The following is a 27,738-nucleotide window of genomic DNA, read 5'->3' on the forward strand; positions in this document are numbered from 1 at the left end:
AGAAGGAATCAGAGAACAAAGGATACTGTAAGACAATTGACACATGGATTGGGTGATAAACTAGAAAAAAATGAGGGTATTTATGGATCTTAAACATTTGGAGTAGTTCATGATCATATTATTGATTGTGAAGTTCTGTTGGCGCCTGTTTTGAAGATGTAGTGGTACGAAGGCATCACCACAAATTTTATTGTGTGTTGAAGATATAGTAACATCTGCTATAAACCCACATGCATAATGTATCTTGAAACATTCATCTAAAGAGGTTGGTGTTTTGTTCTTTGCCTTCACCAACTTAGGAAGGCTAACTTTGTGGATGGAAGAAAACACAGGCTATTTTGTCATGCCTAATGTAAGGTTTTTAGTTTCTAGCATATTTGCTAGCATTCATAGGCAATTAATGCTAACATGGATTAAGATATCTATCTCTCTCAATTAGAATGGAATCTAAAGAATCTCTAGGATAATCAAGGCTTCTAAATATATGTTAATAAATAATGATCAACATATTGCAATATTAGCTAGAATAGGAGCATAGGGTCTTTTTTTTTTTTTGATAGTATGAGGTTAACTATCATTTTTATATATTGATCTGAATTTTGGAGATCTGAAAAATTCCAAAAAGAATGTACAAGAGACTACAATACCTCTATATCATGCTGGCCAATCTGCTGGGATAATATATTTACATCTGCTAAGTTAGTAAGAGATGATATATTTTATTATTATATCAGTGCTAATAGTGACACATGTGGTATAAAACTTTGACAATTGTGCAAAATTCATGTGTGAAGGTAGAAGGTATTTTAACAGGAAAATGCATTAGCCTTTTCAGTTTTTATGATAATCCCTCTTTCGTTCTCTTTCTCTACCCTCAATGAAATAAAACTGTGCATATCCTTACTTTAAATTCCACTCTTGGATGGACTGCTTTTTTATTCTCATGCATAACCATTACCACCCTGCTTCCAGCCAATGATATTTATATTTTGAATTGACTAAAATCCCACTCCTTGTGCTGTACAATATACATTTTATTAACCATTGATTAGTTCTTTTCTTTAATCATTAAATCCTACATCATCACTAACTGCAATAATACAAAATGTTGATGTCCTACTAGGCTTCTCCATAAGAGTCTGTTAGGCTGTTTAATGCACTATTACAACACAAAATCTTGCAATAGGAGACCATCAACTCTGCATTTCTATACTTTCATTAAAATCCACCTATGCTTCCCAGTTCCCCCCCTAGACAATGATATAAACTCCTCAGTTTAATAAGAAATTTCATGGCTTCACTCCTTTTGAAGAATCCTAGATTTGAACTAGGATATGAATATAAAGAATGAAATTATACATACATGCATATAGGCGGTTATCTCAAAGTTCGAGTTCGACTCTATTTTTCATAACTGAATCACTGACAGTGGATGGCATGACATATGTATCATGATCTAAATTAATGCTCACACTAAAGTTGCAAGTCAGAAGTAATTCATCTAAAAATAGATAATTTTGTGTTCACCAATTAAGTGTTATTCTGATGTGATTCATTAAAACAGAAACATCATCTTGTTTTACTAATAACAAAGTTAACCGGGTACGACATCGATCTGTTCTTGTCTGCTGCCCCTTTTGAATAAACTTCAAGCAATTTGCGCCTTGTGCATTGCCACAGATGCATGCAATAGCATCATGTTTGCACTAACTCAAAGAGTAATATCACCTCAACAAAGAGTGGAGCCTTGTTAAGTTTTAAGCAACATAGTGGTGCACCGGAAAATTGTTTCAGAATGGTACTGCTTGGCCCCTCTCCTGATCCCTGACTTTTGTTCTTGTTTGGACTAGAATTTATTTGGGGGCACATGAACACTCATAGAATAATTACCAGACAAACTAGGTGATGGTTATAAAGATCAATCGATCTATCAGACCAATTAATTTTTGATCAAATAGAATCAAGGATTTAAGTCTTATCGAAATGGGATAATACTTATAATAGAAAACCAAGACCCAAGATTGCTTCCCATCCGCGTCCATCCCATCCATCATGGTTGGGAACACACCGGATGGTCAGAACAGACTAGGGAATAATTTGAAGCAATTTCTGTTTTTTTTTTTAAGGTGTTGATGAGTAAATAAACCCACAACTTAGGTTCTACTGTGTGTAGGCATCCTCATGTCATGCATGAGATTCTACTTCGCATGCAAACACTTTGAAAAAACTAAATTTAATTTGATCAAATGCAGCTCAGAATGATGAGATGTACTGATTGATCACGGCATCTCTAGTTATTTCCATCTGTAACAGTTGACATATTCAGAAATATTTTGAAAAAATAAATTCAATTTGATCAAATGCAGCTCAGAATGATAACATGTATCGATCGATCTCGGCATCTCTAATTATTTCCATCTGTAACAGTTGACATATTCAGAAAAAAAACGGTTGCCCTTCTTCATCATCAAGCTTTCACTTGGTTGAGAACTCAACCACAGTATCAAACTTTAATACATCAAACGGAAAATAATGTCACATACTCAGAAAACCGGGGGCTTCGCAAGATCTTTATGCAATGAACTCTCAACCCCAAAAGAGTGCAGAAGCGCTCAAGAGGTAGTCAGTAAGATCTCCCACAGTGTATCAAGCTCCCAGCCCCCAAAAAGAGCCCAAAAACTGCTGCGCTTCCGAGCGTGGTTTGTCCGATATATCTGATTTTCAATAATCCTGGAACCTGTAAAACATGTAATCACTAAATTGAGAACATGGTATTTAGTCATGGTGAAAATTTATCTAAAACTGCATCCCGCTAGGTGACAATGGACCTCATAAACTCTGATCAACTGGTGCATGTATGTGTGTGAGTTGGGTTACATCAGAACCAATAGCTTAAATGATTTTTACATGCAAGAACCTACATACAGGCACATATTCATGCACCATTAAAAGTGAAACCACATTCCACAACATTAAAAGTGAATTGGAAACCAATGGTCTAGCATGTTTCAGTTTCCTTTTCGCCCTTCCCATTCTGGTCAAGGGAAAAAGAAAGAAAAGGAAAAAAAGAAATCATACTGGGGGTTTCTATAGTTCAAAAACTATCCATGTGATGATGAATCCATACATCTTTGTTCTAAAGGACAAACCTTTGTTTCCTCACATGTGATAGGTTCACATCTTTTTTTGCAAGATACTTCTTCATGCATGTTTTTTTATGGGTCAAACCTCACTCTATGTGAAGGAACCTTGTGACCACTCCCTTTATAGGGAAGATAAAGACAGTTGAATTAAAGATCCTATGATTCATAAGATATGCATGCGATAATGAACCCAAACATCTTTGAAAAGAGAAAGGATAATCCTTCATACTAAAAGATTTACACCTTGCCGTATAGGTATTGAGATGGTATACAGGCATATACTGGTCTGTGCCTGTCCTTATCAGTCCAAATCTTTGCAAGCGGGCTAGTCTGAATTGCACGAGCAAGGACTCGTCTTTGCAGTGAGGCCTAACAAGTGAGTGGTACATGACTGGCACAGCATGTCACAGCACAGTAATGTCATGATAACATGCCTAGCCAGCATGTGATTAGCATGGGCATTGAACATTTAATCCTTGCCAAGTTTAAATAGAAGAAAAGAATGACAACATGGAGAAAATTGTTGTGAACTGCAGAAAAGAAATTCTAGGCAAAACAGAAGTCTAATAAGAATGAAATGGTTCTTATGAACTCAACAGATTCTAAGTCCACAATTACTTTGAAATGGCATACTCCCTTGACTTAGAATCTCAGACACATAAAACCTGGTCATACAGAAATTGAACTCTGCAAGTATCTTTATAAAACCTGTAAAAAGAGGTAGGAAGCAGAAAACCTGCTTTCCAAAATCTTGTTTCTCAACACGTAGAAGATGATCACATATCATAACACAATGGTATTTGCATTGTTCCTTTGTTGATGTATTTCTTCAAGCATCTCATGCTGTTCAACTTTCAACCTTGCTACAGGTTATGGACTATCATTTTTCCTGAGCATGTCATACAAGAGCCGGAAAATACTTTCTAAAGTTAGCCTAGACCTCTCAGCCCCAATGATGATTAAAACCAACAAGAAGAATATTTATGTCTGCACAACTAAGAAAACACTCTAGCCTGTCAAACCCATAGACAGACAATATCAATTGCTCCTCAACAACATCCTTTATGTCTACACAACTAATAAAACACCAACATGAAGGATTCCAAAGATGAAATTTATTAACAAAGTGCAATTTAGTTGTGTACAACCAGGCATGATATATTAGACAATTTACCGCACCTCAAAGGACCTCCTCCACCCCAACCATCACCCTCCTCCCGAATCTCCAAAATAAGAAATAAAAAATAAAAACAAGAACAAGAACTTGAGTTGATGCCATATATTGTTTTGCTGGTTACCTTACACTTAGATCCATAAACATCAAACCAGAAAAGACTCCATGATAATTATACATAATGCTCATAGCCTCAGTATAGCATGTGGCCAGAACTTTTCAGAAGTTTTGAAAAACCAAGATTACAGAAAATGAACATGATCTATGCTAGATGTGACTTATTGATGTCTACAATTTCAGGGGTCCCATCATACCTATATGAGATGAGGTATACACATGGTTGTGTAGGTGGAGAAAACACTTCAGAGTTATTAACAATCAATTCCCATCAATGTTACCTGGACACGCAACACTAGTGTCAAGTGCCCAGAAGAATTCGACATGGGAAACTTCTAAAAGTCGAACAAAGGGACATGTCTATATCTTACATATGTATTGATATATGCATGCAATGAATAATGAGCCAGATCTATGATCCTTAAGTTCATAAAATTTGAATAAATGCTCGCCAACTATTATGTTAGAACTAAAAACTTTCATATATAAGTGCCAATAATAGAGATGTAATATTGATGCATTAACAACATGTTGCTATTGAGTGTCTCGGAGTGTCATGAAGTGTCCCAAGGGCCCAAGGGTCCAATATATTGAAAAATCCAAAATTTGGTGTGTTTAGGTAACACCAAATACCATGATAGACAATAGATAATTAATTTGGTAACTGATTAATATGTACAATTTATTACCATATTATACCAGGAGGGCATGAGAGACATCAGGTTAAAATATACCTCCATCTATCATGCACATTTTGAATTGACCAATGCAACCCTCACCTCATCTAATTCCAAGTTCATTATCGACAATAGTCCATACTCACCTTTTAGCTGATAATTGGAATCATAATCCAAGTACCATTTGCTAAAATTTCCTCTGTAGACACTTGAAAATTCATTGTCTGCTGATATACAAAATCATGAAGATGCTCGGAGATCAAGTGGATCTTCTGGGGAAAAACTATATATTTAATGAACCATTAGATGAGCGAATCATGCAAATCACTTATTTTCAATGGCTCAATATCAACTATACATTTGTTGTTGCCATATCATATATTGCCTACCAAATAAATGGAAAAGCAAACAATCATTAATAATTTATATCATAAATAGCATGCATCCATAAGACCATACCCATTGCATGGGCATGTACATGTAATTAGAATTATACACCATACAAATAAGATATGAAGATGCATATATAAAAGTTATGAATACAAATTCATCATTACTAACTTCAAGTATTACATGTTACTTTTTTGCTACAGGTACTTAAAATAAATAAAACTTAATGTGATAGATAGTAAGAAACTTTAGAATCCTCTTTTGATGCTTCTATTGCGAGTTATCATCCTAAATCTCAAAGGGCATAACCAAATGGTTCTGTGACTCCTATTAAACTATTAATTGTCATTGATAAAATGCGATCATTTGCTTCAATTCTTTGCATGCCTTCAAAATTGAATGGAGAAATTCATAAGACAGGTCACAGCAATAGGCCCACACTGAATGTTGGGGAGTTTGTGCTAAAAGCTTTAAAAAGTAGGAAGAGAAAATAAGCCCATCATCTGAACCAATTGAGCTTGAAGTGATTGCAAACTGCTATTGATCCTGTTGGTCTGCACAAGGAAGATATGATAAATTCTGGTAAAGAAGGCCTCAAAGTTGCATTGAAGGGTCATGGGGAAAAGCAACGCAAAAAGTACATTAGATAAAAGTTGCAAGGACCCCAAAATGCTCAAGCTGAGAGAAAAAAGATAGCACACGTTAAGAACACATGGCAAGATAGGACTTCTAAATGTGACACCAAACTGTTGCAGTAAGGCATGTTGTTTATAATAAAGGGCAGTATATGCGTGTGAATAAGGTTATAGTAGACATACATCATATCCAGAGTGTTTAGACAAATCAGTGAGAGGACTAAAACAACTTCTGACTTAATTTACATTGAACAGAAAAGGCCTTAGGTCACTTGCCAGCCATGTGATAAAACTAAAATATTCATACACCCACTACTATTTCTTATTTACATTACATACATGAATAGTTAAACAATTTGCTACTTTTCAACTTTTCAGCTCCTATAGACAGCATGCAATTAGGAAAAAAAAAGTATCTTTTAAGTCTTCGGGGCACTTTTGTCCTAGCATGCAAAATTTCCACAAACTTGCTCGATGCCATTCACTCGTTACATTTAAATTTGCCTGAATCAGACTACAGTACTAATATAGATTAAGTATAAGCACTAACATGAAGACAAGTACAAGATCAGGGCAACAAGTTTATGGAATTAAGATAATATGATTGACATAAAATATTATAAACAGTTGACAAAATAAAGATGTTTAAATTCGTGACATGATTTAAGAATACTACCTTGTACCTAATAGCTTCATAGGTCCCATAAACCGCACCTGCAAAGAATCATGCTACTCAAACACCATCTACAGTAAATTAAAAAAGTTTAACCTCTTAAAACATACTAACAAATTTAAAACAATATTATAACAAAATTGAAAGCAGATCAAAGCTAAAGAGAATGATAACATGGGGGAAGGGAAGCACTTTTAAATGAGCATGTGACTTATGCAACAAATGCTGCACTATCATAGACTGGAACTTGGGAAATTCTTCTTTTTCTTGTTCAGAAAAAAGGGCAATAAGACCAACATCCAAAGATGTGCCAATCATCTTAACATTGCAGGTTATAAATGAGAGACTGATATCTTTTTGATTGAAAGCCTGAGGCACGAAGAAGGAAAAGTAGGGATTTGTGAAAGAAAACTAGCTTAGATATGAAATGTTTGAGGTGGATGAGGTTCTAACAATGTAGAACTTTAAAAAATGACTAAAAAGAGGAAAAGCTAAAATTTCAAGAGGTATAAATAGAGGCTTAGGGAGTTAGGATTGTGAATTTGAATGGAATGTAAGAATCTTCAAAGGGAAGTAACTTCTAGTAAACTTTTAATTCAATTTGGTTAAAAGATAACATCAGAAGGTTCACGACTACAGTCAATGCAGCATATATCAATTTTTTAAAATCAATGGTAGAAAGTTGGAGAGAAAGGGAGAGACTTGTGGAAAATAAAAAAGTTCCTTGTGGAGGAAAGAAGATGAGAGAAGTAAACCTCATTTTTTTCTTTTTCATTTTTTTTTTGGTACAACGGCTCACAGCCGACAGGTGTGAATGCATCCAACAGAGTCGGAAAAAGGAAGATGATACAATGGAGTAGGAACCGACCCGTCGTCCACCCAGGTGAAGCCCCTAGAGTGATCGGCCGCGAAGGAGGCCACCCATTCAAATTGACAAGTTTGAATTAATTTTGGAAGGGCAAATTAGAAAAGTGTGTAAAAATCTGGGGAAGAAAGCAGCTGAACGACATAGTAAAACCCCTTGGTATTGACAATTCTTTATAAGCACATACTCAATTATATAAGTCAATTTAAGGAATTGTTCCTTCATAGAGTTTCTTTGAGGACTATTTACTTCACATTTTCTCATCCCGAGAGTATGTAAGATATAAGATGCAGCAGTCTTATTAATGAGCTAAGTTGAAATAACAAAATAACTTCTAACCAGGGCAAGACTATCCTAAAAAAGGAAAGTGGAAATGGATACATGGTATGCTCCTTATCGGGTTTACATGAAGAAATTTTGCATCATCTTCATTGCCTTCACATGTAGGCTTAGCAAACTTGGCATGCATTTATCGCTGATTAACATATTGACATATTCTAGAGTGCTTCATCATCCTATACCACCCTTCTCATACTGAGGGAAAGAAGATTTAGAGCTTTATACAGAATATGGTTTCGTAGGAAGTTCTGAATCAGAGAAAATGCAGCAAGTTTTTCGGTTCCCAGCTGCTTGATTGGATTGCAGTTTGTACATCAGTGCAAAACAAAACCTGAAAACATAAATCCCAGGAAGAGAAAGAAAATGGTGGAGGGATCATAAAGGCCACCGTTCTAGCAATCCAACATCTTCCTGAATAAGTGTGACATATAAGTAAATTATATGGTGGAAAAATCATATACTAGCTTAGTTGAAAAAAAAACAAAAAAACTGGCTTTCATTCCGACAATTCATGCAGTTATAAAACAACCTATTGATGTTAAATTCGAATGTATTTTCATACAGAATAAATTCGAAGTATATACCAATTTAAGAATTGTGCCCCTATACCTAAATAGCATTTAAAAGAGGAAAAAATGAGATTTTTTCACAGCGATAAAACATCCTATCCTCCGTTAATATAAAACAACGAAAAATCTTAACCTCGGATCCTTGTAACCTAGGAAGAGTATCATAGAGAAGCCTGCGGCCCTTTTGAGAAACCTAGAAGATTTATACTTCACAGGGATTATAGGTTTAGGGTTTTAGGGTTTTAAGTGATCGTCGCATAGCCATAGCGCGAGCGTGAGAGTGAGGGATTACATACCGACCGCGCCACCGACCGCGCCGCCGACGGCAGCTCCAGCGGCGACGCGAGCCAAGCAGCTGTCCCGTGCCATGTTTCCTCTCGGCCTCCACCCGCGTACCCAATCTACTGTAACCCAAAAGAATGGATCTTTGCAGCGAACCGCGCTTTGACCTTATATGAGTCCGGGTCGCGGGGTGAAACTAGGGTTTTTCCGGCGCACCTGGATTTGGTCCCACCGCATTGTCTTTTGGGTGAATCAAGGCACGCAAGTGATGCACCCCAGGTTGCCACCATGAGTCACAAGTGACCTCGGCAAGCACTTTTATCCATCCATCACAAAAAAAAAATTCTATGATCACAGTTGACAATAGGGAAAATTTAGTATTAGCTCAGTGGTCACACCTAGGGATGCATACAAGCCAAATACGTGCAAGCTAAGTCTAGTTCTAGGTTGACTTATTTTATAATCAATCCGAGTTGAAGCTAGCTCATTTAAATTCTGAGTCAAACTTGAGTTGTTTGGAAAGGGCTTTTAAAAAGATTTTGTGAGAAGATCTTTCAAAACTTTCATTTATATTTCATTCTTCATAAATTATATTAATTTATAATAATAAATATAAATATATATTTTATATTGGTAATATTTATGAATAATATAGCTTTTGTTTTAGCTCTGCTTGCTTGCTTATTGGACGAGCCAAATTTAGAGAGTTATCTTACAAACAACTTGCTAGTCACACCTCCTTGCTTCCAAGGGACCCATTCGAGCTTTGAGTGGTGTTATTTGTCACGACGACCTTACTTAGAACTCTTCAAGTAAAAATTTTAGATTTGCGAGGAAAAGTTTTTCCTCTTGTATCTCACAAACAAAATGAACAACATGAATATCCTAAAGAACTGGTATTTAATTAAAAAATAATAATTTGTTGTGAAGGCACTCTCTTTACTCAGTAAAGTAAATTAATTGTTTGTGAGGGAAAGAATAGAGACAAGATAGGAGTGAAGCGATCTGGAATCCATGTGTAAGAGTTTTTGTAAAGGAAGCTGTGAGGGAATGAACTTAGTCTTGGCACCAACCTTCCGATAATTTTTGAAAGTTGCCATAGACATGTTTATTTCCAGGGTATGAACTTTGGAGAAACTTGGAGTAGGATTTTTTTATGTAAAATATGAACCAGTCGAGGAAAACAGGATGCAGAAACTTGCCTGATAAGTTTTCGTCAAAGATGAACTAGTCCCTGCATATGGCCTGCCGAGACTAGTTCAAACTTCTAATAAGGATTATTGTATAATATCTTTGTCTAAGTGGGGTTAAATGCAATAATTTGAGTCCTAATTCTTGCTTCGTGGTTCAAACTGAATGCAAGAGGTGGAGGTGGCAGAGGAGGAGATGATCCCTGTTCCATATGGCTTTGCATTTTAATCTTTCCTTTCTTTTTTCTATTTCAATTCCTTGTCGATTCCTTTTGATAATTATTTTCCATATAATCCCCTCGATCCACATATGCGTCCCCTTGATCTGAAATCTCCTTTGAGAAGGCATCCAAACTTACCTTCTCAGGGGTAACTCATAGCCTTCTTACTTTGATGCAGGCTAGCATGACAAAGTTGGCTTTTGAAGGCATTCCTGCATGGAGAATGAGTTTCCCTACTCAGTTTTGTATGGAAAGATCAGATATTGTTGCCATTCTGAAGTTATTAGCTTGGACACAAGCTAATTTTGGCTCACTCCTTTTCCTCAGCAAAAAAAGTTCAGCCAATTTGCACGTTTGGAACAAAGCTTCATGTTACGAGGGAAAGGAAATTAAAACACAAGTTTGTTTTTGCAGCATTCCTGGCTATTCCCTGACTTTCCTCAGCAAGGCATCATTTCAATTTCACAGAACCAGAAAATGGTAGCCAACACCGTAGAGGTTCTTTGTTTTTGTTCTTGTTTTTCTTCTTGATACAAAGAAAGACTGGCGCGCCAGGATTGGCTCAATGATAGAACTGAAAATTTTATAACCTCTTTCCATCAATTACACCAGAACTCGTCTAATCCAGTGATTCTTCTCAATTTTCATTTATTTCTTTCTTCATAAAAGACAGACATCACAGCCACCATTATCAGATTTTGTCAATCAAAAGTACTGTCTAAATTCAGCAATCAAGGCAGCTGTTTTTATATTACAACTTATCAAGACATAAAATCTTCATGGAGCTCTTGCAGCTGAAATACTAATGCACAAGCCCACTCTTGCACAAATTGTCAGCAGGCAGCTCAACCGTTGAAAATGTGACTTCCTTTCATAGGTTATTGAAAGAAAGAAAGAAAAAGAGAAGGGATGGGAGATGATGCACTTGCTTATGAATTTACAAGGCAGGATATTGCTAGCTGCCTAATGAGAATTTACATTCCTCATGCTCAAACCCACTCTATTTTTCCACACAACAAGGGGGGAAAAATCGTGCAGAATACCAACCACATCTTATACCAGGGCCCTCCGATCTTTCATAGGGCAAAATAAAATATACCCACATTTACAACCATTCAATCAGTGAGAGCTTCCTCATTTCTGCAGCTTGGCTCCAATTTAGGTAACCAATAATTGCAAGTCAATTTCAATGAGATCCTTCATCATTCCCAGCACTCGAGGCAGACCTGTCGACCATGCGCACGTTGTACTGCTCGTAAACCCTTGCCCGGTTCTCAGCCCACCATTGTTCAGCTTGTTTCTCACTGAACCGCTTCCGGCTGATTCCAAACAAAGAATTAGAGAGTTGCTCATAAAGGTGAGAAAATAATATAAGGAGCAAAATGAGACTGATTTTGATGTTATATGTATAGAGTCGCAAACCGTTATGTAGCCAACCAATCAACATGATGATTTGTATTTAAAATCACCACTACATCAGATACAGTATTTCACCAACAGCTAATTTATCATTTGCTTTAAATTACCCTATCAACTCCAATAACTACCGGCTATAAAGTATATGACCACCTTCAAACATTGAAAAAAGGAAAAAAAAGACGTTAAATTTTAATCATAAAAGTACTTAATGAGCTGATAATGATATACTTATTATCTAACATATATTAAAATGGAAAAACATTTTGCATGGAGAACAGACAGCAAGTTATACACTTCCCTAGCAGATCTTCTGTATCCTGATGTTGTCATACCTAACAATGCAAAATGATCCCCACACATATACATATAATTCAAATGGCAGTTATTTGGTGCTTGCCGTTTGATACAGTCTAATAATATATAATGGGAAAAGCTTGAGGCAGGTTCACTCCTCCAGCCTCGTAGCTTCAGCAGTTCCCATTTTTTTTTCAAAAAAAGTTCTGGTTTTTCATATTTCCCTGACGCACCTCCCCCCAGAATCATATATACCGGGGTTCCAAAAAAGAAAAAACATCTTGTTTTCCCATTTCCTCTATGAACCAAAGGTATTTATCTTTAAAAAAAAAAAAATATAAAAAAATCCTGTTTTCCATAGGATAGAGGCATCTCTCACCAACTGAAAAAAAAAATCTTGCTTCAACAAGGCATGGCACCTCTTGATATATTATTAAAAAAAAAGAAAAAAAAAAAACTTGCAGATGCATTGCACGTGCTATACTTTAATCCAATATAATAGTACGTAACAGTTATGCAAAGAAAAAGCAGTGTTCTCTGTAAGTAACCATGTGCAAGATAGTTATTTTGTATTCTATTTTGGGATGCGAATCAGAATTTAGTGCTTCAGACATACCTGAACCGGACCCTTTTGAGATCTTTGACACCCCCAGGTAGAGAAGTGAGGGTAATATATACACCTGGCTCATCTTGCTCAACCCATTCAGACTCTTGATGGGGGTCTGCATTTGTCACTTTGCTTCCATTCCTTACTGCTTCCGAATGACCTACTTTGCTCCGATTGCTAATGGAACTTACTCTACTAGAAACTAATGACCCATTTGAACCATTTGACTCTGGGTCATGAGACAAAGTGGTAGGACTGCTCATCTGATAAACAGCTGCAGCTGAAATATCACTTGAAGCAGGATTAGTATTGAAGGATGCCAATGAAGGGAGTTTACTGTTTCTGGCTGCTCCAATGGGTAACCTTTCAGCCATATCCTTCAACTGCTCCAACAAGAAGATTACATCAGAAACAAGATAGAACAGCCAGTACATGCTTAGAAAACAGCAATAAGCACATGAACAGAAATTTCCTTCTAAAATTGCATCTATATTTGGTGATGGCTTTCGCTACTAAGTAGAACTCAGAATAGCAAAAAAACTCATGTACAAAGTGCACTTTGTTTTGCCTCGTAATGTCAAATCTAAAATCTTCCATCAAGAAGAGATAAGGGGCACAAAGTGTCTAGATCATTAGCAAGTAACAGCCACATATCAATTGAAATACTTAATCAACCACTTATATGATTGCAAATCCCTGTCCATTCCATAGAAATATGAAAACCAATTTAACTGCTTCTATGACTACAAATCCTTGTCCATCCCTCCCGAGGAGTTAGATGTTTGATCAGCCCTGCACAAAGCATGTGAAAACTGTACTCATAGGACAAATAGAGCAGAAAAGATAATTGGCCATATAATATTATGATTTGTCCTATGAGCTGAGGCCAAAACATTGAGCTAGTTGATAGTGCAAGCAAATCCCCCTCAAAGCAAAGCTTGGATATACCCATGTCATCAATTTTCTTAAGTCATGCTTCTGTATCCAGAATATATCTTAGAAAGATCTAGCCTGTACATACTTAATGACATTAACAGTGCTCAAATCAATGACTAGTTCATTCATTGAAGACATTAAACTGAAGTTTAACATATCCTACTCTTTAACTTCCCCATTAAACCAAGAATTGAGATTATTGTCTGCATGGGTAATGATAGTTCCCAAAAGTATCAAAATACACATTACCATGAGCTGAAACTAAAGATTTAGAAAGCCATTTTCTGCCTGAGATGACTAAGTAGCAGGAACCTGCCTTGCACAAATTTTTTTGAACATGATCAGTGTGCATCTTGGAGGTTTCACTATTCTTGCTCAAACATAAGAACCTAAGTTAGCACACAAGGACACCAAGCAATAAGTTCTATGCCGCTATGAATATATTTTATATAGAATGAGGGTTTTGTGGAGGTGCAGGGAAAAGAATCCCAAGTTATCTTGGACATAACTCTAGGTTCTTTTAGCAAGTAAATTATGATTAAAATAACCCATACCACAAATTTATGCAGGAACTTTTTACTCAACATCCTAGTCCTCCATGTAGCAGTAAAGGCCTACACAGGATCCTTATGGAGATGCCCAACTTATTTGCTAGCTTCCCAAAATCTAGATTTGGTCATGATCTCACAAACCGATGTTAGTCTACCAAACACAAAATCATATTCCCCATCAACAGTAGAAAAGGGCAAAATTTGCAACGCCAATTTCTTAAGAGTAAATTGTTAAAAGGAGGTTGACATCCTTTGTGGTTCATGATTAGCTAAAAGTTTTGGATGCCACTGGCTGAGTTCATATTTCTATATCCTGGCTACTAACTTAAGATAATTTATACATTTTTGTCAGTGATGCATAATTACATATACTTCATACAAGCATAGAAAACAAACTCATCTCACTGATATAGTTGCGCTTTCACATTCTTTTTTTGTAATGCCTTATCACTCCCCATCTCCTAATGGACAACATCAAGAATGGTTCCATGAGGTATCCATGTCAACAATTTAAATTTGAGGGGATCTACAAGATGCAGTCCAGATAAAACTAAGATGCATTCCAGAATCTGCTATGATTTCTGAGAGTGACTTAGGTGCAAACTTTTATTTTTTTAGGTCTTAATGGGCCTATTAGAAATAAGATAATTATATGCAACAAAGAGATTTATTTTCCTTCAAAATGGTAAGATGTAGGATATCTGTATTTTATATTTTGGACATCTTTAATTTTACAATTTGATTTTTTTCTACATCCTTTTACAATGTATTCAGGGGACTGAATGATATAATTCGTGCCTATAACCTTATGCTATCCACGTGTCATATGACATCTCATAACTACACTTCTTTTGTGGCTTTGTAAGTTAAATGTGACACTATAACAGTACCTATTCACAGTTTAACTAGAATGGCATTTTGGTTCCTGTGGTTGAATATTATAGTGACTTTCTAAGTAAACAAAAATAAAACACAAGGATCATATACTTTTTACCATTGCATGAGAATAACTAGAGAAGATATTACTTTATATAACCGAATACTCTCGTTTTGGTGGGCATATAATCAAATCTTCTGTTAAGACAAACCCTCTTTAGTTTGCCATGTCTATGGTTTCTTCTTTCATCTTGCAATCCAACAACAAATGACTAGCCTTCCCCCTTGGTGGGACTAAATGCTTAAAGCGACGGTGCTTTGCTACTGATGCAACTGCAATAAAGGAAAGTGAAGATAGAATTCAGCATTCTCTAAGTTCTTCGTGAATGATATAAGCTTAATTCACTAAGCAAAGTTGCTTCATGCCCGAACTGAAATAAACCACTTTAATCTGTCCCAAATCAAGCAGTCTGGGGTGGATCAAGGTCTATTGGTCCCAAACTTGATTCGTCCCCTAAGCTCAAACCAGCTCGAACTGCAGTGTTCGATGACTAAAACACTCTTTTGCAATCATCCACCACCAATGGAAGGTGGAAACAAAGTGAGGGGGAGTAGTTTATAGGATCGAAGCTTGGTTCTCAATTTTCGAGGCTAGAAAATCATCCTAGCTAGGTAAATCTTCTCCCTTCTCTTTCTTATTTCTTAAAAAATTCAAATGGAGTTTCGTCTTTGATTGAAAAAAATTGAGGGGATTTTGTGAAGTCAAATGTTGTTTGATCATTGGATTCATGCGTTAGAGCATGAATTAACACGAGTCCAGGATAAAAATTAATGATTCCTTATGTTTTGTTGGAACCGAAAACCTACAACCAAAAACTGCATAAATCCAAAAAAAAACTGAAAAAGCTCTTATCAAGGGCATGCCAGCCATATCTATCCATACCCATCAATACCCTTTGTTGGCAAAATCCTTGATCTTAGCATGTCTTGCACCCAATTTCAATTGGTTCATCCATGTACTTTGATATTTTGAACCTTAGTTTGTATATATTTTAAAGTAGAGTATGTAACAACAGTTTCAAGACCTGTCCGAAATAACTATAAACTAGCTATAATCTACAACTGCAATTTAGTATAAACTATCCATTTAATTGCAAGCATGCTTTGCAATATAACTTATAAATAGCTTTGCCCAAAACACAATGCCTAAAAATTCAGAAGTAACAAAGTAATTCAAATCATGTTATTGACTCCAAAACGACATCAGCAAATTGAATATGTAATAAATCATAACTGCAATCATATCATGGTTCAAAATGATGATCCTTACTTGGGAAGTAAGTGACTTTATAACTTCTTTTGCTGCCTTGCACTTTGCAGTTTCTTCCCCTGCAATTGCAATAGCCTCCTTCAACTGTTTGGTTGTTCTTTCCAACTCAGCTTCTTGAAGCTGGGCCTTGCGTGTAAGATTCTCCACCTATAAAACATGCTTCATCAGGAATCATGCATAAGAAATCCAACACATTGCCAAATTTTCCAACAAAAATTAGTGATCTGCACTTGCTTTGCAAAAACTACAAATAGCTGACTACTGAAAGATGTGACATGGATCCACATATAAATAAACAAAGTGTAAAGTATATACACCATGCTCATACTGATCAGCCATCCATATATGACAAACGGTTCCATGTCACGTTAGGAATTGGTATGCACTAAAACAGAAAGATACAACATGCTATCCAGATATGCTCAGGAGATTTCCTGTCAACTCAACTTTTTATAGAATACAGTACCTTTGGACTGCTATGGGGGGATGAACTAATTGATTTGAACATTTAAATCACAGAATTTGTTCTTTCACAGAAAATCTAAACAAAACTTTCCAAATAACCATCTTGAAATATACAAATTGAAGAGCAAATTCATAAATTTGTAATAGACCTGTGTGTATCTGACAGGAGCAGTTGTTTTGTACATAAACTATAAATTAAATCAATCAAGTTTAAACCGATGATTCTTCTTGGCTTATCCAGATGTGACATATACTTTCAACAGAGATTAAAAAAGATTTCATCACTAAAGGCACTCACAGCTCTAAGATGCATAATAGAAGATGAAGCTCAACCATTAGAATTAGGCTCTTCTCGGTATGATATGTATTAATATGATGGTAGTTGTCTATTTTGTCCAGCATAGCACATATCATCTCTAAAGCCTCCATCAAAATCCGGTAAACTTTAAATACCTATTTAATGAATGGGTGGCTGACTCTTTGCAGTAGCACCAATCAAAGGTCTATCAGCTCCAGAAGAAGTTGTTCTTGATGCACAGCCCAATATTACATATACTAGAAGTGGATATACAGATTCTCTTTTATTATCATTGAATGACATGCTTAATAGAATATAATGACATATCACAGAAAAAAGAACACAAAATTAAAGATATGCATGATATGTCAGGTTAAGCACGTACCTGAGTTCTTAATCTAAGAACTTCTTGGCTTAGGCTATCATTTGTCCTTTTTGCATCATCAACAATGACTTTTGGAGATGCAAGCCCTCCCAGAGTGGGTGTTGGTGTTGTAGAACGAGGGGGGCTGGGCCTTCTTGATATTGGTGAAGTTGCACGAGAAACAATTCTTGATCCAGGAACTGAAGCAGAAAAGAACTTCTTTGATGCTCCGAATACTGGATTCAGTGATTTTGAGATGTTAAGGGTGCTCCAATGTGAAGTTCCATTTGGGATGGGAGATACACGATTGCTATTGAATTCAAATTTCTTGTTTCTCTTGGAAGATCTACTTTCTGTTTGCTTAAATGACTCCATTGAAGAAAGTCTAGAGGTTTTTATGTGTGATCTAGGATCCAACTTATCCTCCTTCTCAATCATTTCACTGAACCCCTGAATTACACTACCCTTTTTAGTTGCTGCAGAATGAGATGATGAATCACTTTCCAAAACCTTGCTTAACTTGTTAAAACAGCTGTCACAGACACGATACGGTTTGTTAGGATTTGGTGCCATAGAAGCCCTAAGAGACTTTTTACTGCTGCAGGAATGACAAAAGACGAGTGCACAGTGGTAGCAATTATGGCGTTTTCTCTTGAAATTAAATGGCAGGCGGCAGCCTGAGCACATAGAGTGTTCAACACCAGACACCCACTTATGAATACAGATTGCTGCAGTAAAGTTAGTGCCACAAACAACACTTCGGACTTGTTTATCTTTTAAAGCTTCAACCAGTGTTGGGGTATTCCTGTCATCAGTATCGCCATGACCTAATCGGCCATTTGCTCCTTTACCCCAAGTGTACACTTCAGTTCTTGAAGTTAGGACAGCAACATGATATGCCCCACATGATATTTCCTCCACGAAGTTCTTTAGTAGCTTACCTTCAACACGGACAGGGAGCTTTCCATCTGCCTGAGGATTCCCAAGTTGACCATAAACAGTACTACCCATTGTATAGAGATGGCCTGAGGTTGTAAGTGCTACAGTTAGGCTGTGCCCACAGGCAACTTGACAAAAGTTTGGTTCAACCAAGGCAGCCACATAAGTAGGCACAAGTCTTGGTTCTTTGTCACCATGTCCTAGGCGGCCTTTATCTCCATCCCCCCATGTAAACAGCTTCCCTGAAGAACAGTTACTAGAACTAGAATTTCCAGCCATAACTTCAACAACTGCAGCAGTATGCCAAACACCACAAGCTGCTCGCACTGTGCGTAGTCCTTTGAGGGATTCTACTTCCCTAGGCACTGAGACACTTTTGCGATCTCCATGACCTAGAACACCAAAAGTTCCATCTCCGAAAGTAAACAATCGTCCAGAAGAGGTTACAACAGCTGTATGCCAAGGCCCACAAGAAATTGATGAAACATGTACGCCCTCTAAAGGCCCATCAACCCTTTTCGGGACCCAATGGCTCACTTCATTTCCATGCCCAAGGAGCCCAAAATTAAAAGTACCATCACCCCATGTGTAGAGTTCTCCAGAGAGTGTAACAGCACATGTATGGTACTCCCCACATGCTACAAGTTCAATATTCACATTGACAAGAGCATCAATGAGTTTTGGTTGTGCCACATCAGCATCTACTCCATGTCCAAGCCTGCCCCCCGATTCCTCTCCCCAGGTGTAGATCTCTCCTTGTTTCGTGACAAGTGCAGCATGTCTGCCTCCACAAGATATGTTTTGAACATCAAGTATTACAGCAGATTCTAAGGCTTTTGGCACAAGAGAATCCATTTTAACGCCTAAACAGCTTCCAACCCTATGACCACCACCACCTAGAATTCCATCCCCAGTTCCGTCACCCCATATGAAAACATCACCTAAAGCATCACCATCGTCATGACCAGAGCCTTGACTCGATGAGCTAACAGCACTTGACAGACTTACCCTAAATGTGTCCATCACAATGCCCCTTGGATGCCCGTTTGCATTATCTGAGCATCCTGATGACAAAGAGTGCACCGATGCACTAGCAGAATCTGAAGGAAAGAAAACTTTAGGAGGCACAGCATATAACAAACCATCAGACAATGCCTTGTCCAAGCCATTCTTCGGTGGACTTTCATATGGACTTCGAAGTCGAAGGGTTTCACTGCCATCCTGAATTAAATAAAAACCAAGGACTTCCTGTTTTAAAGAATACAATAGTGACAACAACAAATAGAGGGAAATTAAGATGAACAAGGAGCACCTTCTGCATGCTATCACTGCTACCAAAAGGAGAGCTCAAAGGTGAACTTCTACGGGTGTATGTTCTTGGACTATTAGTACCAGAAGACATTCCATCACTTCTAGATTCTGTTCTCCATTTCCGGTGATGACTTCGTGATATCAGTGTTTTAAGACCAGCAAACCAGACTTCAGCTTCATCCTTATCCTTGCAGATCTGGTATAGATTAGAAAGAGATGACAGAACAACTATTCAGCTTTCAAAATTGCGAAAATTATTAAATGGAAACAGAAAAATAATCAAGCAAAACAGGATAACTGCACCCAAGAGTCAATAAGAGCAATAACAACCATAGAAAATGCTCAAGATGCAACAGCACTTACAAGATCCAATGATCTATCGTCATAGATAAGAGAAAATGACTGGCACTCCTTCTCAGGCCGTGGGTACCTCTGAAATATTGCCTGAAAAATAGAAAAGTTTTTCTAATCAATATTTTGTATATTTGAAGAAGTAAACTGCTAAAATATAAATCTTCCAACTTACAAGGATCCGCAAACATTAGTTTCAAGGACCAAAAAAAGTTACATAAAATATTAATAACCCTATAAAATATCCTCCAGTTGTCATTAAGCATCATTATCACTAATCTTTTTATGACACAGATAAGGAAGAGATGTCTGGAAAGAATCCTATTATGCATATCGACCTACGCCTAATCCAAATGGTTGGTTTTAAAAAAATTCTTGACTAGGTCAATTTTGGTCAGATTGGATCAGAAACATCAACCCAATCCGATTACAGCGCTACTCTCTGCCCCCACTGCAAAGGTCCAAGTACCCCATATCAAATGAAATTTAACAGAAGTTGAAGTTGCATAAGAATTAGAGTCATTGTACAACTCAAAATCCATCACGAGGTGGTTCGGGAGCATTAGGTGTCCTAGTGTCTCTCCAGATGTTTATGAGAAGGTTTTAGAGGCGGTCAACAAAGACAACCTCACTGCATTTAGTATAATGATTGCCTAAAGAGTCATGTTCGCACCACTATTTCTCCACCCAACTCCTTGAGAAACTGTACAAGGAAAAGATGAAAGAAGAACACACATAAACTCATCCAATATGGAGAATCCAATAAAAGATGTAAGGGCACAAATCAGGCAACCCAGCCATGTGTATGTGGCAATCTACCTACATTAGGAGAGGTGATGAAGCAATCTTTGTCTAACACAAGTTTTCTACTTTGAAAGTTTCTCTGAAAGTTGGTAGCATAGCTTTGCTGCTACTTTAGAAATTAATGAACTACACTAAATATCCTTCATAAGAGAGAGGGCCTAAGCATGGTAAGGTTCTCCACTTTAACCTAGGTATCGTGGATTTGAAACATAAAAACAGCCTCTCCATGCGTGGGGATAAGACTGCATACATCTGACCATTCCCAGACCCCACAGCGGCGGGAGCCTTGTGCACTGGGTTTCCCTTTTATAGAGAATATTCCTTATAGATTTTTTCTTCTCTCTAATATACTATAATTCTAGGTTTATATAACATTATATTAACAACTTATTGAATAAAATAGACAACTTGCAAACAACAGGAAATTTGATTACTTATACATTCCCAAGGAAGAAATGTATTCACAACTCACATCTTCTTGAATCTGCCTAATGTGACTAACTAGTTTTTCTCTGCACAAATATCTTGCTCAAATGAATAAGAAAACATGTTCATACAAAATGTCACAACTTTTGTTTACTTAGAACTGTTAGGTCATATGCAGTTTTTTTTTTTTTTTCAGGAATGGGGTGGGGGTGGGGGTGAGGCAGGGGACAGTGATTGGATGCATTCTTCTGAAAACTTAAAACTCTGAAATAGTAGAACTTACAGTGCGTTGTCCAGGCATGATTCTGGATACATGGCTTAATTTGAGGTGTTTCTCGTCTTTGCCTGAGAACCATATTAATACTGATTCATCCTGAAAATGCACAATATGGATAGAGTCATGTTAAGAAAAATACGTACTATAACACATTAATAAAGAATTTCGATAATGAAGAAACCAATGCATAGGTAGCAACAACCAAAAAATTCAGAGTTGTCGACAGATACCATACATGAACACTCACCACATAAGTGTGGCACACAAGTGCACAGAGTCTATATATCCATTCATGCATGCCTTAATTAACAAATATGTGAGTTGTCTGATATGATACCAGAATCAATTGACAACGATGCATCATGGCACCATTACAAATAAAAGCATCCATAGACAATAAATTAATTTGTGCTCTAATTCAAGCAGTATATAGAAAGTTCTCAACTATATAACTTTCACTCTTCTACTTTAGAGATTTAACTATTTAAGGGTTCATGGAACCGTATATTAAGCCTTTTTTGTCAACACAAAGAATGTGTGCATAAGGTTTTTGCCTGTTCAGCCAAAACTAGCTTGCAATCCGTTCACGTTCATGACAAACTAAGCCTCTCAATGTTAGTCCAGTACAGAGTTTGAAGTATTTGGTTTAGCTCAAGCATAAATTAGTTGAGCTGCGGCCAGGAGTCAATCAAGAACAAAGAATAGTACCATGCATACTGTGGTATGCCCTCATACCAGCACAGGCAGGCACCCCAGCAGGGTATAAGCAGTACAGGCTGATAACTGCAGTACATAGCAAGCAGTATGCTCCCACTTCAATCAGTATGTGAATCCATGATCCAAGATTTTAACCACAGCTGGTATTATCCAAATATTTCAGTTGTTAGAATATGATCTAACAGCTCAATATTCTTTAATGATTAACACACATATATAGATATTTATCTAAATTATATAATATTCATTGAGCTGAACACAAGCTCACTCCTTTTGAATTGCAAACTCATATTCCAGGCTCAAACATTGCCTCACCCACTAACTAAGGAGCCTTGTCATGTTAAATTCCAAAATTCAGAATGATACTTCTATATTAAGAGACAACAGAAGATACAATATTTTTTAACCATTCTTAATTTGAAAGGCAAAAGAACCCAAGGAAACAATAAATGATAATCGAAGGAAGCTCTTAGTAACCGGAAGCCCAACGTAGGCACCTACCTCTTTTACTCCTTTTGTCTGGTTATTGATCTTTATGGAAATTGGTGATTATAGTTACTTCTAAGGACAGACTTCTTTTTTGCACTAATGCCGCTATGCTGGGGTTAGCAAGTGTGTGTTGGGTTAGCAAGCCACTATAGGAACAATCCAAAGTTCCTTAGCCTTATGCACGAATTTTTGAATAAGCCATCTATCCTAACGAAAGTGATTTTCGGACAGTCAGACTACAATGTTCGAGGTGATTTCGAAAATATGGTGCTCCCAACCAGATGAAGGATAAAGGCATGGACTACTGATGGACTTGATATCACCCTAAATTTTCACCTAAGCCAAGTCGAGGTCAATTTATTGCTCCTGATCTTGTCCTTCAGTGGTGCCCTCCCAGGATGGTCAAGCAACATCCAATATGGATTATCAACTTCCTGCTACCACCGGCATTTATTAAAAGGGAGGCACAAGATGGTGATGACATCCTCCAAGGTGCTGGTCATTTTACACAATGCTCTATGTATTGTTAGGCTTCATCTCTAAGGTGTTATTGCTCAAATACGGAACTAATTAGTAGTAATCCTAATGCCCAAACTGAATCAACCATTGCAAATTATAATATAGTTATGCTTAGAAGGGGTGGCAGGCATGCTTATCCAACTTACTATACTAACAGAACAGTGGAAGCAAACACTTCTATAAAATAATCGATAACATAATCAGATCAGCATTGCCCTATTCCTGTCAAAAGAGCTTCTAACATTGACAGTATATAATGAGGGTTATGTTCATCAGCTCCGACTCACATATCCAAGATATACCACAATGTATGCTTCCATAAAGTGGGATATTTTTGACTATTAAACAATTCATATCTACATGAAAAGGTGAGAATTGACTAGAAAGTCATGTTTCTGTTATATCTTTGGTATTTCATGACCTTGTGAATCCACATCTGAAGAGTGCACCAGTTCTTAAAAGACTATTATCTTTCTCAACAGAGCTTACATGACACCTGTAACCTTAGCTAAAACATTGCCACTAGTTTTAAAAATAGTACTCTTCTGTGGTAGCACTCAATGGACACATGTACAACATAGTTCCGAAAAATAATGGAAGACCAAATATTGATAAATTTTCTGCCCAAGGAAAAAATAATACAACTAAAAATATGGTAAGTGCAGTATATGAATTTTCCAACCATTCCTGATGAAAAATAGATATTCAAAAATACAATGTAAATATGCTTACATTAGACAGCCTAAATGGGCAAAATTTAGGCTTTCCTCTGCGTCCATACTTGAGCAAATATGCTCCTTTCTTAAGAGCAGTGATAGCCTGTAATAAAAAAAGTCTGTTAAAATGCCATCTACTCTCTATTAACAATATATTCATGTGATCTTGAGAAAGAACCACTGAAAACAAAAATTAAGTGCAGTAAGATATGTGAAATATCTGCCTTAGAATAACTCTAAAATCAAATAAATGAATGATGATTGCACCATATTAAACCCAGATATTATATACTACACATTTGCATTTTGCAAGACTACAGGACTCTGCACCAGAATGCAATATCATAAGTGAGAGCAAAGCATAAGAATCACAAGAAAAGACATCAATAACCAAAAGCAAAAAAATATAAAAAAGCGCGAAAGAGTGTGGAAGTGACTTATGATGATGTAGGAAAACAATGCATGATGTAACAACACAAGGAGACCAATGTTTTGATTATTTGATGGCAAAATATGTCATATTATACAAGTCAGCAAGTTCCAATCTGTAAGATATCTTGTATCCTTTGCAGCATACAGTTATGTTTCATATGCAAGCTTGTTTACACTGTTAACCTTTTGGTGGTCTAAGGTACTAATCATCATTACTCGCATAAGAGTTCGAATCGGGACTTGATATTAGATGTTTCATGAATTTCAATAGAGTACAATGCATAAAACAGTACAAGGAATGTTTGTGCTGGGTGATTTATTGTATCATAGCAGATCAGATTACAATCTGTCATGTCAACTGTCATTGATCCAAAGGATAGTATGTCAGGAGATTTACAAATGCAATTTAATCAATCATGGAAACATTAGTTTGGGACTATCAATAGTTGCTTTAGCTACAGATCCAACAGATCCAACCTCCTACAGGAGAGAATACTAGGGCATCTTGATCAGTTTCTAATGCATCTAAGGTTGAATTGAATCAATCCTCAAGGAAATCCGTTGTCTTCTCTCCTTTCTCTAAATTTTGCTCTAGAAAAGTTGGTTTCTAGGGATATACATCTTCAAGTTCTTTTCACACTACATCTAGCTTCCTGAAGATCAGGATTTTTCCATCAAGATCGGCAGAATCGGTACCGGGCACCGTACCAGTTTTCCGGCGGCACGAGTCGGTACGGGTCATGCTGGGCCTGTATCGATAGAGGAGACGATACAGATTGTGGAAGAGAGAGAGAGAGAAGGGGGAGAGATGAAGAAGGGAGGGAGGCCAGCGGAGGGTGACAGATGCTGGCGGAGGGCCGGCCTCGGCCGCGGTCGCTTCCCCCATTTCAAATGAAATGGGAGTCTGGCCGCGGTCTTAAAAAATTTCGCGATTTTTAAGTGAAGTCGGCAAGTTTTACTTTCGCGATTGTTGCCACTAGTGCCACCTAACTAGGTGCTTAAGCATTTTAGGTAATGATTGCCCAGTCACCATCAGTTAGAAAGCCTCGAGTCGGCCGGCCAGCAACATGTCGACAAACTCATGCATGCTGCTCTTGTTTGTGAGAGGAGGCAAAGGACCACGGTTAACTATAAAAAGACCTTTATAGGTTAGATATATCTAACTTCAGTTTAACTAACAAAGATGTATTGACTCTTTCAATTCTACCTCTGCACTTCATTTCCTTTCTTTCCTCTACACTTCCTTTGTATTCTTCTTATTCTTGCTCATCCCTTTTCTAACCTTATTCAATATCATTGATTCTTCTTTATTCTCTTCGTTTTCTTTTTCATCCATTTTTTCTTTCTTGTTGATCTCAACAGAAGTAAATGTTACCTTTCCTTGCTTGTTTTCCTATTTTCTTTTGTTCTTTATTTCTTTCTTTTCTTCTTACATTGTTTTCTTGTTCCCTTTTCTACTCCTTTTTCTCCTTGTCTTCCTTTTATTTATTTACACAACTTCTCCATCTTCTCTCTAAAAGAAGGGGGAAGGGGGGCAGCGATCATTTGACCTATGTGGACTGACTAGTCATAAGCATCATTTACACATTTAGGCAGCTACACCATTGAGAACCCTTTTAGCTTCTTTGAAAACCTCACCTCCATCCCAGTTTTTTTTGGTCTCCAGTTGCTCATGGACAAACATTTTAACATTATTGACACCTTTCACTGTACCAACACCGTCTCCACCCTACTTCATATGTCCAAATCATCATAAACATTTTTTTTTTAATTTATTCCATATAGATATCACTTTTATTATCATTTTTATGATAATGGACCATCCTCATTAACCAGTACTTTGATGCATATATAGGGCTAGTCTTGGCTTCTTTACGAATTTTTTCTATTATTTTAACCATATAGTATTCATATGCTTGTTGACTTCATCCGCCCCGCTTATCCCCTATAAAAGACATGCTCAATTATCTCTTAGTTCTTTTTCTAAAATAGACGCAAGGTAGGAGAACAAACTTGACCGAGAACCACTTATCTCTCATTCCAAACAAATCACCGCTGACCTATAACCCCCTCGTTAATCATCAAAGGAACAGATTTAGCATCATAAAGAATGATAAGAACCAGATAAGAGTTGCACGGGAGTTAGGCACTTGCCAGGTCAAAAGACATCACCAAATTCATAATAAATAGGAATTGGGAAACACCAGTATACATATCCCGGAAAAGAAATGAAAGATAGTCTTGCAAATGTAGAGTTCCAGGGAATTCAGAGGTAGCAATCAAATAAAAATTATTTTTTTAAAAAAGTCCGTTAAGAAGAATTAGTGTGTAGTGGAAAGACGATCACAAACTAACAAGAAGTTAATAGAACTTAAGAAGAAAGTTCACTAGTTACTCTCGGCAGCTGAATCAGCTACCAAACTCACTCCAATGATTCTCAGAACCATCATCATATATCAGTCCAAATTTGCAATATGAGTTTTGGCCCGGTAACCTCCATTTCAGAAGAAAAGACCAAAAAGCTTGCAATGAGACACTAGTTGGAGCAATTACTCTACTTTATAAACTCTAATGCGAACACCACAAATCCAAATGCAAGCAAAATGATATTTTTACCAACTATAACACTTAACAAAACCAGCATAAACTACTCTTCTCATCCTTGACTCATCCACCAATACTACAACGACTCCAAATTCAACCATATAAACCAAAAGTAAATAATAAAAAAAAATCCTACTTTCAAGAACTAAAAGGGAAAAAAATCAACTAATTCCTCAAAAAAAGAAGCCATTACCTGCTCGATATCCCTCTCGACAGGGGCCGTCCTGCCATGATCCGCCGCTGCCGACATCCCCTTCACCACGAACCAATATTTAGCAGTTCCTCCTCCGCTCCTCCCCGACCGAATCGGACCCCGCACCCATTCTCTCCAAGCAGAGACCTTTCATCCACCCATCCGATCCAAATCCACCAAAAAGCGAGTCAAACTCACAGACTGCTCTCAATGCCTCCAGGATCCACCGAAATTGGTCTCGATTCCTCTTCTCCGGCTACAGATTCGTTCAAAACCTCTCCAAAATCACAGTCCTCGCTTTCTCCTAGTGCTGCTCGGATCCAAATGTCGCAAGCTCCGAGCTCCGAGTGCAGGGGAATCGAGGAGGGGAAAAAGGCGAGAGATCAGTCGCCGAGCCGAGGAAGAGAAGAGAGAGGGCTAGAGAGAGCGTGTGAGAGATGAGGAAAAGAGCTCTCTTCTCTCCTCTCTTTGCTTTTCTTTTACAAAAAAATAAAAAACCAATCTTGCCGTCTTTTATTTAGTTTTTTATTTTGTTTACTGCCGGT

General features: G+C 37.2%; 2 protein-coding genes across 2 annotated transcripts; both read right to left on the minus strand.

Moving 5' to 3' along the window:
- Positions 1-2,370: 2,370 nt before the first annotated feature.
- On the minus strand, positions 2,371-9,032 carry LOC103713840 (reactive oxygen species modulator-like protein). The gene is made up of 3 exons (XM_008800880.5): positions 8,879-9,032; positions 6,813-6,850; positions 2,371-2,737 (listed from the first exon to the last, which is right to left on the minus strand). Exons 1-3 carry the CDS (start codon positions 8,949-8,951, stop codon positions 2,624-2,626), a joined length of 225 nt encoding a protein of 74 aa, XP_008799102.1. The 5' UTR covers positions 8,952-9,032; the 3' UTR covers positions 2,371-2,623.
- Positions 9,033-10,906: 1,874 nt separating this feature from the next.
- LOC103713841 (PH, RCC1 and FYVE domains-containing protein 1-like) lies at positions 10,907-27,738 on the minus strand. The gene is made up of 9 exons (XM_008800881.5): positions 27,194-27,738; positions 23,981-24,067; positions 21,530-21,619; positions 20,029-20,109; positions 19,667-19,861; positions 17,437-19,575; positions 16,289-16,435; positions 12,605-12,978; positions 10,907-11,594 (listed from the first exon to the last, which is right to left on the minus strand). The coding sequence occupies exons 1-9, from the start codon at positions 27,248-27,250 to the stop codon at positions 11,462-11,464; spliced, it is 3,303 nt and encodes a 1,100-aa protein (XP_008799103.3). The 5' UTR covers positions 27,251-27,738; the 3' UTR covers positions 10,907-11,461.

Source organism: Phoenix dactylifera, chromosome 12, assembly GCF_051530095.1.
Source record: "Phoenix dactylifera cultivar Ajwa chromosome 12, Ajwa_hap1_PhDact_Kaust_v1.1, whole genome shotgun sequence".
Classification (NCBI taxonomy): Eukaryota; Viridiplantae; Streptophyta; class Magnoliopsida; order Arecales; family Arecaceae; genus Phoenix; species Phoenix dactylifera.

Coding starts and splice junctions, on each gene's coding strand:
- LOC103713840 (XM_008800880.5), bottom strand. CDS start 8,951: ATGGCACGGGACAGCTGCTTGGCTCGCGTCGCCGCTGGAGCTGCCGTC. Junction 6,851..8,878: donor CGCGGTCGGTGGCGCGGTCG/GTATGTAATCCC, acceptor GATTCTTTGCAG/GTGCGGTTTATGGGACCTAT. Junction 2,738..6,812: donor ATGAAGCTATTAGGTACAAG/GTAGTATTCTTA, acceptor CATGTTTTACAG/GTTCCAGGATTATTGAAAAT.
- LOC103713841 (XM_008800881.5), bottom strand. CDS start 27,250: ATGTCGGCAGCGGCGGATCATGGCAGGACGGCCCCTGTCGAGAGGGAT. Junction 19,862..20,028: donor ACGATAGATCATTGGATCTT/GTAAGTGCTGTT, acceptor AATCTATACCAG/ATCTGCAAGGATAAGGATGA. Junction 12,979..16,288: donor TAAAGTCACTTACTTCCCAA/GTAAGGATCATC, acceptor TTGTTGGAGCAG/TTGAAGGATATGGCTGAAAG.